Raw genomic sequence first — 12,974 nt, 5'->3', positions numbered from 1 at the left:
GAGCATTTTCCTGCATCCTGAAGTGATTTTAGAACACTGGGTGTCAGCTGGACTCCTCTAGCTTTGTCACCTTTAATCGCTTAAATTTGTGACCGCTGAGGCACTTATGAGCAGCTTAGTGCTTAAGGTTCTGATCCAATGCCTATTTAAATCAGTGGAATGACTCCCATTGACTCTAATGGGCATTGCTTAAGGCTCCATGGAGCTAGATATTGCTCTGCCCTTAAATGAGGTGCTATCTCTCAATAAGGTGCCTTGATCACATCAGCTTTTAAAGGCATCATTTCAGCTCTAATTAAAAAGCTAAGGTTTCTACCATCACTTTGACATGGCCCCATTGCAGGTCTTGTATATTTCATGTTAGATTTGGTCAAAAATTTTCACTTGAAAACACTTTTCAATTAAAATGTCTTTTAAAAACTAAATATTTTGTTCAAAATGTTGTTTTTTGATGGAAAAAATGAAATGTTAGTTGCCTCCCACCTTTCTCTTTCTTGTCCTTTTTCCTTTTTTCCATTTTCCTGCTGGAAAGGTTGGGTTGGAAAGGGAGAAAAAGCAGGCGATTTTTTTTTATTGAAATAACAAAACAAGTGAGGAAAATTTTGAAAAACAATTTTTTAAAAACTTATGCAAAAACATTACAGTTTTTCGACCAGATGACTCTCTGGTGTTTGTGTTAAATGACATAAATGGAAAGTAGGTGACTGTTACTGTTATAGCATAGATTTAACTATGAGAGATGCAAGATAGCGAAGCTAGTGCTATATTAGAAACCATTACTTTTGACCTTGCCTTTGAATGCTTGATTTCTAAACTTCAGTGGGGCATTAATGTATTTTCATTTAATATAAATCAGTGAGCTTCTAAGTATTCTGATGGGAATCACATTGTTTTTTTGACATTCGTTCAAACATTGCTGTGAATACTAATGTTGAACCTTATTAGTAGAAAGAATTTTTTTCTGCAGTAGCACCAAAAACAGAGTGAGCGGTTTGTTATTTGTATTTTCTGTGTTTCATTGTAGAAGTTTTCAGTGCTTCCTTACTGCAATATCTCACTTTTATTTTTGTGCTGCTTGGTCATATTGCTCCAGCCTCTTCAGATTTAAGTCTATGAATTTCCAGACAAAGCATCCTGATGTCTTTATTTTTCTCTTCAGAGCACCATGATCTAGTGCTAGAGGGGTTACTCGTTCCTCCATTCATAACTGCTTTCTTTTACACATGGAGTGCCTTTGAGCTCCCTCAAGAGGGTGCAAATCTGTCATTGAAGCGTGACTCTGAGTGTCTGGCCTGCTGAATTCTGTTCTTGGCCCAGCCACTGTTTCGTATGTGGCATTGGGTGAGACATTTGATCTTTCTGTGCCTCAGGTTGCCTGTTCCACAAATGTATCCAGTGTTGTTTACCTGGCTCACTGGGATGTTTTGTGGCTCTCTTTGTAAAGTGCTTTGAGATTATGAAAATTGCTACCATGTATATGTATGCAAAGTACTATTACTTTCACTTTTCATGACATGGCTGAGATGACATCCTAATGTCATTTAATTTTGACACGTGAAATAGTTTGTGGGCCATAATGAAAAGTTGGTTCTTGAAAACTTTGAGATAAAAGGATTTCTGCTGACCGGGGATTTGACTGAATCCTTCTTTTGGTAAAAGACTCTTTCACTTCAGAAGGCCTCAACAGAAAGGCTTTTAAAAACAAAACAAAACCTTCCCAAGAACTGTGACTTGTCATAGACCAGGGATCGGCAACCTTTGGCACACAGCTCGCCAGTGTAGGCACCTGGTGGGCCCGGCCGGGCCGGATTGTTTACATGCTGCGTCTGCAGGTTTGTTTGAACGCAGTTCCCTCTGGCCGCGGTTCGCTGCTCCAGGTCAATGGGGGCTGCGCGAAGCGATGCGGGCCAAGGGATGTGCTGTCTGCTGCTTCGCACAACCTCCATTGGCCTGGAGCAGTGAACCGTGGCCAGTGGGATCTGCAATTGGCCGAACCTGCGGACGTGGCAGGTAAACAAACTGGCCTGGCCCACCAGGGTGCTTACCCTGGTGAGCCACATGCCAAAGGTTGCCGATCCCTGTCATAGACTAAGGTTCCAGGACTGAATATGGCTGGATATTCAACTGATGGTCATCACTGTTGATCTTACCGTACCACCAAAGCTTTTGCTGAGCATGTTGTTTGGTGAAAGATGAGATCCGTTTCAATGTAGGCTTAAACAGTTTCTTATAGCCTTTATTTTAAGACAATGCTGTTATCACCTATGAATTACACACAATGCAAAACTAGTTAAGATAAGAAAGGTAGTTAATCAAGTTACCTGTCCTGGTGACAGGGTGACTCTCTTCAAATCTCTGGACTCTGCTGTGTTCTTTCCCTGTGTCTTCTCCACTCTTCTATTGTCAATCACCTGTATTTTATCCCTTGTTCTGTAACTTTGCACAGACTCAGTTTACTAAGTTACCTCATCTGTGTAGCTATCTAGAACATTCTCATTCATAAATCACAATAACTAACTTAAACTAATACATTTTTGTTTATTTTGTTAAAACTTATTTTATCTGTCTACTTCTGTCCTGTGCTGTAAACTCCACTGGTTCTATCCAGTACTTACCTTACTTGTCTGTTTTTGTGGGCTTGGATTGTTACTTGTTCGTTTATTGGGGGGGGGGAGGGGGGAGACACCATGACTCTCTGCTCCACCCCTCTATTTACACAGACCAAAAATCTTACAAATAAGACACACAAACCAGTTTTAATGATTTACACAAACCTGAAACTGATTCAGCTCAGTTCTTAAATGCTGCATCAGTAGATACATTTAAAAAGCAAAAATTCCATTATCTTGTTATAATATATATAATATTAATTTCTCTAATTTATAATTATATATGTATATGTGTGTGTATATTTGACTAATACAATTCGTTAGTTTTTCTCACAATACGGTTTCTGGCCATGTTGTGGTATCAGAATTCATTGGTCTTCCATCCTAGTGAGGATGGTGAATTAGATAGGAGAAAGGATGGTCGTGTTTTTCAGGAACTGGAATGGGACTGACATGATCTGAGTTCTGTTCCCAGCTCAGCCACAGACTATTTGTGTGACCATGTGAAAGTCACTTATTACATCCCGTATTTCAGTTCATCAGTAAAATTGGGATAACGTTTTCCTACTTCATAAATGGTGGTGTCAGATTAAAATCCATTAATGATTGTGAGATACTACAGTGATGAGAGCCTTGTCAGCACCTAGATAGACAAATGTGAGAGAATTGACTCAGTGGTTCTAATCAATCTTTTATCTTTTGATTAATGATCTTAGTTATGGTTACTGGAATTTTATTTGTAGTAACTTTTCTGCACACTATACATGCCTAATGGCTTCCAGTGACCATAGAAATTTGGAGATATTCACTTTGGAGCTGTGTACTGGAATTTAGACATGGGTAAGTGAGTAGTAGGTGCTGTTTGTCTCACCTTTCCAGTATTGCTCAGCGCATAGGTGACATGCCGTTTCATTTGTTTTTATATTACTATTCAGTTGATGTATCCTGGACACTTGGAGTAATCTCTGAATGTTGTCCACAGAGAGTGAAGATATGCCTATTCCTTAATATTGTTCTGATTCCGGGCAAAATTCTGTTACAATGAATAATACGGCTCAGATATCTATTGACTTCATATTGTAGTCTGGTGAAATCTGCATCCTCCCCTTGTGTGAATTTTTCTGCAGCAATCTTATTCTTTTATAAAAAGGTATAATTCTCTACTTTTAAGAATAAGTCTTTAGACTGATAAAAATATTGGAAACTGAATGTAAGACCGTCTTTTTAAATTGAACATACGTTCTCATAATTGTGCTTTAAGCATCTATCATTCTGATGCAGCTTGGGTTGTGTGGTTTTTTTTTGTTTTTTTTTTTAAGAGAGAGCTTCTGGTTTGAAAGCTCCAGGAAGCTAGTGCTTTGGTTTCTGATTTGCATATTTGTTCTGTGTTTATAGGAGTTTTTTGAGAACCCTTCTTTTCGCCCTGATGGCATGAAACTCTACCCAACTCTAGTGATCCGTGGTACTGGCCTGTATGAGCTCTGGAAGTCTGGAAGATACAAGAGTTATTCTCCAAGCACCTTAGTGGATTTGGTGGCTAGAATTCTGGCTCTTGTACCACCATGGACACGAGTGTACCGTGTTCAGAGGTAATTTTTCTTGGTGGGCTTTGTTAGGGAGCTTATTCCTTCACCCTCTCACTTCCCTGGTCCTTCTCGCATGAACAGAGAGCAACAATACCCGAAGTCCAAAGGCGCAAACAGTTGGATGTTTATTGGAGTTAACTTCCAGCAAGCATGATTCCAGTTTCCTTCCTTAGCATCCCCCTTCCCAGCTCTGACACCACAGAGCCTTGCCTGTGTCCCTATTTCTGTTCCCATCCCCTGTTCCCATTCCCTTCTCAGCCACACACATGATCCCAATTCCCCTAGCCTCAGTCCCGTTTCCCATCCTCTTACTTCTGACTGACTGGCAAAACTGAAGTTTGCCTTTAGCTATACCATAACCAGTCATTTTACTGAAATTAACTAACCAATCCTCATAAATTGTAACATGGTTATTTAACCAGTTATTATATCCCCCACCTTTAATTGCGTTTACCCCACACAAACATGAAAATTATGCCAGCAGACAGAAACAATCATCGCAAGAACCTCAGATAGAGATTCATTACAGACAAATATTTATAGTGTGAACTGGAGACTACAGGGATAGAACATACAGAATGAGGATTCATCACGCCAGCTATTGTGTAATTAGTGAGGTCTTGCCAAGTTACAGGAATCTATCAAGACTAAGTTTCTCTTTTATAACTTCTAGGCTTTCCCTTCTCCTGAGGAGACAGGAAAATCAAGGACGGATTAGGTATATCTCAAAGCCACAATGGCAATTATTTCAATGTTACTATTTGGCAATGTGAGGATGTGACTATACAGTTCCACAGCTTATGGCTGGCCCTTGCTGCCCTTAAGCAGAAGGCCTTACCAATGAACTAGGCCTCAAGACTGCACGTAAAGTGTGCCCTTACTACTGGCAAGACAGTGATATTATGGATTCTTGTTTATACTCTATGACGGCTCAGCGGGGTGGCAACCTAATGGCAACTTTGCGTGCATACATGATGGCACGTGAGCACATTTTAATGGCCTACGCTTGGAGCCTGTGGGAATTTGCTAAGTGTGCCATATAATTAATATCCTGCTGATGCGGCACAGCTCTGCAGGAGCCGCTGCCACTGGCCAGGAGCGCCACCTTGAGTGCAGCAGCTAATAGCCTCGGCCGCCCCTCCTGCCTTCCCATGGAGCCCTGTCTGCCCATGCGACACAGTGTCCTGGGGCTTGTGTAGCTTGCTGTTGTTCTCTTGCAGGGCTAGCGATATGTGGCTCCATAGTGTGAGGGAAAACCGCTCCTCGCTTCATCGGACTCTGGCAGACTGCGCGAGAGCACTCAGCGAGAGGGAGCTGGAGCTTGCGCGCGGTGGCGGCAAATGGCTGCTATACAACTAAAGACTCGGATGAAGTCGGGACCCATCTAGGTAAGTGGGTCTAGTGAGGGTGGGTGGGTGTTCGGAATAGAGGGGTGGCTGGGGAGACGAAAGAGGATAGCAAGGGTGGATGATTCGATGGCGTGGTTGGGCATCCAGCGGGAAGTGGTTAGGGGTCGGGTTCTCTGGAGTGGAGAGCAGTTAGGGAGCGGGAGGGTGGATGGGGCATGGGAGTCCCCGGGTCTGTTACGCTCGGACCTGGGGGGGATCCAGGGTCAGAGCACGTCCAACGGGGACAGGAGCAGGAGCGGGTCCGGGGGGCATGGTAGGGTGGGGTTCGTAGAGGGTGGTGGAGTGTGGACATGTGGCTGTGCGGGCATGGTGAGTTGGGAGTTCTGGGGGTGGCTGTCGGAGTCAGGGGTGTGACGAGCGGTACGGGGCAGGCAGGGAGCCAGGGGGGGTCTGTATGGGATCCAGGGTTCCTGGGGGTCCTGTCAGGGGCAGGGAGTGGTTAGATAGGCATGGGAGTCCAGGGGTTTCTGTCCGATGCCGGGGGTGTGATAAGGTTGGGCAGTCTAGGGGCATGGGTACAGGGAGGCTTCAGATGAGCCGGGTGGGTCTCAGGAGGGGTAGTTGGTGCAAGGAGCGGGGGGGTTCTAGGGGGGGGCCATACACGCAACCCTCCGATGACCCTCCCAAGCCTCTGCCCAGCCTCCCAACCCTGACTCCGCCGCCCAGCCCCAGTGTACCTGACCATCACCTCTGACTCCTTCACACCCACCCACTGCATGACCCAGCCCTGATCTGGCAACCCCATCACATAGACCCAGCCCCCTAACCACCTACCCCCCTCACATACTCCAGCCTGCTTTCCTGACCCTTAGGCCAATAAACAACAAGGTTACCCGACCCCGCACATACCCACCCTGAGCACCAAACGGAAGCTCCTGCCCCCAACTCACCATTCCCATCTGCACTCTCTCAACAAAGGGAGCGACCAGTAAGCGCTCCAGCACCAAACCGTCCTTGCCCCCAACGCCTGAGGCGCCCCTCTTCATTCTAGCGTCCTGGCCAGACCCTTCACCCCCAGCCCCGTGCTCGGTGCCCACTCCTCACCGCTAAGCTCACTCAGAGAGAAGGAAGGAATGGGCCCAGACCCAAGGAGAAGGTAAGTACCACTCACTAATGTGGGACCATGGGGCCAGGACCACTCGGACCGGCAGGCGGGCCTGAGCTGGTCGCGGCGGCGATCTCCGTGGCGGAGCTTACGTGATGAACCCTGAGTGGCAGTGGCTGAGCGCTTCAAAGCAGCACGCTGTCAGTCTGGGGTCCAGGCTGCTGGACCTCCGCACAGCCTCGCTGCCTGGTCTGGGTTCTGGCTGCGCAGACACTCCGCTGGGTGTCCCACCGATGCCCCACTCAGCCCACGCCGCTAGGTGAACAGAACCCCAGAGCAGCAGCGGGCTAAGCGGGCCGGCGGCGTAAGATCAACATTTTAATTTAATTTTAAATGAAGCTTCTTAAATATTTGAAAACCTTGTTTATTTTACAATACAATACTAGTTTAGTTATATAATATATAGAGTTGTAGAGAGAGACCTTCTAAAAAACATTAAAATGTATTATTGGCACACGAAACCTTACATTAGAGTGAATAAATGAAGACTCGGCACAGCCCTTCTGAAAGGTTGCTGACCCCTGAGCTAAGTGATAAGAATACACCTAAATTCTTAAAGTATAGGCCTTTGCAGACAGGCCTGAATACCTATATCCTAGAAGGCTTTACTGGTTGTTTTTTGTCTCTGCTGTACAAAGAGTTGCTTTGATTGTAATAAGATCTTAACTATCATATTTTTTGTCCTTCTCAATCTTATTACACTAAAGTTTATTAAAATTGCTGTCAGTCAGTGGGTTAAACTGAATAATGTGAATGCCAGAGTTGCCTCTCAAACTCACCTACGTATTGCCAGTATTCCAGAACCCTCCCAAATGAGCTTCAGGCCAGGATGAGGAACAAATAGCATTGATGGATGATCCTCTCTTGGCTGTGGCAAAGACCTATGTAGCCAAACTCTTATTAATGGATCTGTGCAGCAGGTGATACTTTCAACTCTGGGATCCTGCTGTCACTCCTCAGGAATGTCATAGGGGTTAACAAAATTACACTGAGGCCTGGTCTATACTACAGAGTTAGGTCGAAGGAAGCCTCCTTAAGTTGAACTGTCAATGTATGTGTACACTACCGGGTCTTTTACGTTGACCTAAGTCACCTCTAATGTCTACTTACGTAATTCACCTCTGTGAGAAGCACAGCATTCAATTCGATTTTCATGGGTCGACTGCGAGGTAGTGTAGACACAGTGTTGTGTAATTCGACTTAATTGGCCTCCAGGTGGTATCCCACAATGCTCATCTGTGACTGCTCTGGAGATCATTCTCAACTCTGCTGCACAGCAGCTAGGTAAACAGGAAACAGACCCTCCCCTGCTAAAGCTCCGGGAATTTTTGATTTCCCATTTACTGTTTGATCAGCACTGGGAGCGTGTCAGCTTGAGCACAGCTGATCATAGAGACTACTTTCCCCAAATGTGCTCCAACCTGGTCTGCACAAGGGGTGGTGGATCTCATTACTGTGTGGGGAGAAGTCTGTGCAGGCAGAGCTCCGATCCAGCAGAAGAAATACTGACATCTATGCAAAGATCGCTTGTGGAATGGGGAGAAGGGCTATGTGAGGGGAACACAACAGTGCTGTGTGCAAATAAAAGAACTTTGTCAAGCATACCAGAAGGTAAGGGAGGCAAACAATCATTCTGGTGCTGAACTTCACACGTGCCAGTTTTACAACGAGCTGCATGCGATTCTGGGGGGTGACCCTACCTATACCGCCTCCAGTGCCCTTTTAAATGACCAAAGACACATTCAGCCACCATTCTGCACTTGCTGAGCATATAGTTGAACATTCCTACTGCTGTCCAGATGGCCAGTGTATGGCTTCATGAGCCATGGGAGCAAGGCATAGGTTGCCTCCCCCAGGATAACTATAGGCATCTCAACGTCATCAATGTTCATTTTGTGGTCTGGAAAGAAAGTCCTGGATTGCAGCTTTTTTAACAGACCCAAGTTCCTGAGGAATGGCAATATACAAAAACCTGTAGGAGAACACTTCAACCTCCCTGGCCACACTGTAGCAGATCTTAAGGTGGCCATCCTGCAGCAAAAAACCTTCAGGACCAGACTTCAAAGAGAAACTGCTGAGCTTCAGTTCATCTGCAAATTTGACACCATCAGCTATAAACAAAGGACTGGTGATACGGTTTGCCACTACAAAACGTCGTTTTCTCCTCTTGGTTTTCACACCTCAACTGCTAGAACGAGGCCTCATCCTCTCATGTTTGAAATAACCTTGCTATCTCTAGTTCTTGCTTGCATATATATACTTGCCCCTGGAAATTTCCACTACATGCATCTGACGAAGGGTATTCACTTACGAAAGCTCATGCTCCAAAACGTCCGTTAGTCTATAAGGTGCCACAGGATTCTTTGCTGCTTTTCCAAGTTCCTGATGTGCGCGTCTTGAACCTTTCCCGACCATCGTACGTTGATGTAGTTGAAAAGCCCCCTGTGATCCACCAGCACTTGCAACACCATTTAAAAGTATCCCTTTCGGTTTTTGTACTCTTTGGCAAGGTGGTCTGGTGCCAAGATAGGGATGTGTGTGCCATCTATCGCCCCACCACAATTAGGGAACCTCATTGCGGCAAAACCATGCACTATGTCCTGCACATTACCTGGACTCACTACCCTTCATAACAGTAGTCAATTAATGGCCTGGCACACTTGGAGCACAGCAGCTCCCACTGTTGATTTACCTACTCCAAATTGATTCTCACTGACCAGTAACTGTCTGGCGTTGCTAACTTCCAAATAACGATCACCACTCACTTCTCCACTGTCAGAGCAGCTCTCATTTTTGTGCTGCTGAACTGCAGGGCAGGGGAAAGCTCTGCACAAAGTTCTTGGAAGGTGGTCTTCCACATTTGAAAGTTCTGCAGCCACTGCTCGTCATTTCATGCCTACAAAATGATGCGGTCCCACCAGTCAATGCTTGTTTCACGGGACCAGAAGCGGCACTCAACAGTGTGCAGCTGCTCTGTGGCTGCCAGCAGCAACTGTGAATTGTTTTCTTCAATGACTTGCAGCAGGGCTGCTTGCAGGACATCACTATGTCCCATGCAGCGGATCCTACTTCGGCTCTGGAAATACTGCAGGAGAAGTCTTGAGGTGTTTGAGATGCTCATAACAAGACTGCACAGCTGAGCAGGCTCCATGCTTCTGGAGTTATGGCGTACGTGCGGCGGTATTAAGGCATGAAAACTGCTGGGTTGTTTGCTGTTTATATGAGGGAGGGAGGACAGTGCATCATGGGATGCACTTCAGTAGCAGGACGCAATGTTCCCATTCTCCCTTGCGACAATGTTTTGGTCCCATAAAGCATTCCACAAACTTCCCAAAACACACTGCAGCAAGTTGCACTTGGGATAACTGCGTACGATACACTGCTTTGTGCATCGATGCAGGCGCTGCTAGTGAGGACAAACTCCATTGAGACAATGAGCATGGTGTGGCCACACACAATCGACTTAATTTGGAGGCTCGAGGTCGGATTAGATAAAGTCGACTTAATTTTGTAGTGTAGACAAGCTCTGAGGTAGTTCCATTCATTCTGTTCAAACTGTGTCAAGAGAATTGATTGGCACCTGCTCTTCCATCTTTGTATCTTTCACGCGTTGTCCCTCAGGGATGCGTCCTCTCTTCCATCTTCTACTTCTGTATGATGTCACTCAGAGAGACTGATAAGCAGAATGGATGGAAATAGCAATAGCATGCAAACAGCACCAACTCTTCTCTCTCCAAGGATTTGGTTGAAATGAGCATTGTGTATGAAGAGCAGGAAGCTGAAGCTGAATCCAGGGGGTGGAGTGGGAGAGAGGGAGGGAAAGAGGGTATGCTAGTAGGGAAGAGGAAACCTCCCTTAAGGGGGTGTCTGCTAAGTGCTTCAGTATTCCTCTGGACTCCTCACTACTTCTGGATATCCACAAAGCCATGACCATGAAAAAATGCTTTTCTATAACAAGACTTTGCCCATTTCTGATGACTCAGACACAGACACCATGATTCACCCATTCATGACCTATAGGCTTGGAATGTGATTGAACTGTCAACCTCCAAAAGTGAACCTACTGTGTGGGAGACAGTTTTCTCAATGACTGGCCCATGAATCTGGAACTCACTCCGAAAAGAGATAAAGATGAATTGCACACCTTCTAGGCAAAATGCAAAACCCACATCTTTAATGAAGACATCCCTCAGTAACACTGGATTTAAAAAGGAGGGAGTGGGGGAGTACAAAAAAAATTAAATCCATTTACGACTGACTAATGAGCAGAGAGATTATATCTTTGTGCACATTCCATAATTATGGGAAGTACTCAGATGTTTATTATGTTTACATAAGAATTTTTATAGATAGGTGAGATTAAAAAAGGATCACTGAATGCTTTGTTGGTGCCTGTGGAAAAAATGCAAAATGATGAAAATAGTAACTGGCACTTAGAGCGCCTTTTACTTGAGCATCTTAAAGCACCTTAGAGAAGTAGTAGAGGCAAACATCCAAACTAGTTTGGAGATGAAGCTTGATAAGTTTATGAATGGGATTATGTAAAAGGTTTGCCTGCAATAGCTGGGCACTGGACTTGATGATCCTGGATGATCCTATGCAAGTATTACCCCCATTTTCCAGATGGGGAAACTGAGACACACAGGTTAAACAATTTGTTCAGACCACACAGTAAATCAGTGGCAATCCAGAATAAAATTTAGGTGTCTGCATTGCTAGCCATATCTCTGACCACTGGCTCACACTAATAATAGTATATGGAGATATACCTATCTGATAGAACTGGAAGGGACCTTGAAAGGTCATCGAGTCCAGACCGCTGCCTTCAGTAGCAGGACCCAGTACTGATTTTTGCCCCAGATGCCTAAGTGGCCCCCTCAAGGTTTGAACTACCAACCCTGGGTTTAACAGGCCAGTGCTCAAACCACTGAACTATCCCTCCCACACTGCCTTCCTAGGCAACCCAAACTGCCTAATTATAAAGGGTGAAATCCTGGCCCTCTGCAAGTCAATCTCAAAACTATTAATTTCAGTGTGGCCAAGATTTCACCTCAGGTATCCTAGATTTTCCCACTATTTTGTTTCAGAATTTTAAGAAGTCCCAGTGTCTCCAATCTGATGCTTTATCCTTAGGCTATCCAGAATGTGCAGCTATTTGATCCATACAGCCATCCCCAACTATAAAAACAAACATATTCTAATCTGGATTGAAGGGAGGATGGGAGGCCTATTTTCCTCTGACACTGCCACAAAATGCGTATTTCCATATGTTAATATGCTGATTAGAGGTTGTGAATTATTGTTTGTTCCCCATATGCAAATGAAGAGATCAGATATGTGTTGCTGTGAAAGCTTATATTTTATTTCTTTGCAGTGTCTTATTTACCACATCAGAGTTCCAAAGGTGGCAAAGTCTCCACGCTGGGTTTTGCTATAGACCAGGGGGTGGCTAAATTTACTGGCCCTCCAAGCCACATATGACAATCTTCAGAAATTTGATTGCGAGGGCGTGCTTGCCAGGTCTCAGGGCCTTCAGCCCCACAGGAAGCACCTGCCAGGGCTCAGGGCTTCAGCCCCATGGGGAGGGGGGGCGGTTTTGGGACTTCAGTCCCATGGGAGATAGCTACCGGCCTTGGGACTTAAGCTCCTGCAGGGTGCATGGCTTCAGCCCCCGCAGGGCACGCCTGCCAGAGTTTAGAGCTTCAGCATCCACAGGGCTTACCGCTGGGGCTTGGGCTTCAGCCCCATGGGGAGGGGGGTCTCGGGGCTTCAACCCTGTGGGAGGTACCTGCTGGGGCTTGGGTCTGATCTGGTTAGGTCCTGTGATGGTGTCACTGGTGTAAATATATGGACAGAGTTGGCATCGAGGTTTATTGCATGGATTGGTTCCTGAGTTGGTTACTATGGTGCGGTGTGTAGTTACTGGTGAGAATATGTTTCAGGTTGGCGGGTTGTCTGTGGGCAAGGACTGGCCTGCCACCCAAGGCCTGTGAAAGTTGAGGGATCATTGTCCAGGATGGGTTGTAGATCCCTGATGATGTGTTGGAGAGGTTTTAGCTGGGGACTGTATGTGATGGCCAGTGGAGTTCTGTTTCTTTCTTTCTTGGGCTTGTCTTGCAGTAGGAGGCTTCTGGGTACACGTCTGGCTCTGTTGATCTGTTTTCTTATTTCCTCGTGCTGGTATTGTAGTTTTGAGAATGCTTGGTGAAGATTTTGTAGGTCTTGGTCTCTGTCTGAGGGGTTGGAGCAGATGCGGTTGTACCTC

At 45.5% G+C, this 12,974-nt stretch overlaps 1 protein-coding gene across 1 annotated transcript in view; it reads left to right on the top strand.

The window, feature by feature from the left end:
* Positions 1-12,974, top strand: part of ELP3 (elongator acetyltransferase complex subunit 3) — a 141,648-nt gene that overhangs the window by 80,633 nt on the left and 48,041 nt on the right. The window contains 1 exon segment of the mRNA XM_032790883.2: positions 4,005-4,198. Within this exon segment, the coding sequence (XP_032646774.1) occupies positions 4,005-4,198 (194 nt within the window).

The sequence above is a fragment of the Chelonoidis abingdonii genome, chromosome 3, assembly GCF_003597395.2.
Source record: "Chelonoidis abingdonii isolate Lonesome George chromosome 3, CheloAbing_2.0, whole genome shotgun sequence".
In the NCBI taxonomy this organism is placed as follows: Eukaryota; Metazoa; Chordata; order Testudines; family Testudinidae; genus Chelonoidis; species Chelonoidis abingdonii.
This window is presented reverse-complemented; position numbering and strand designations above follow the sequence as displayed.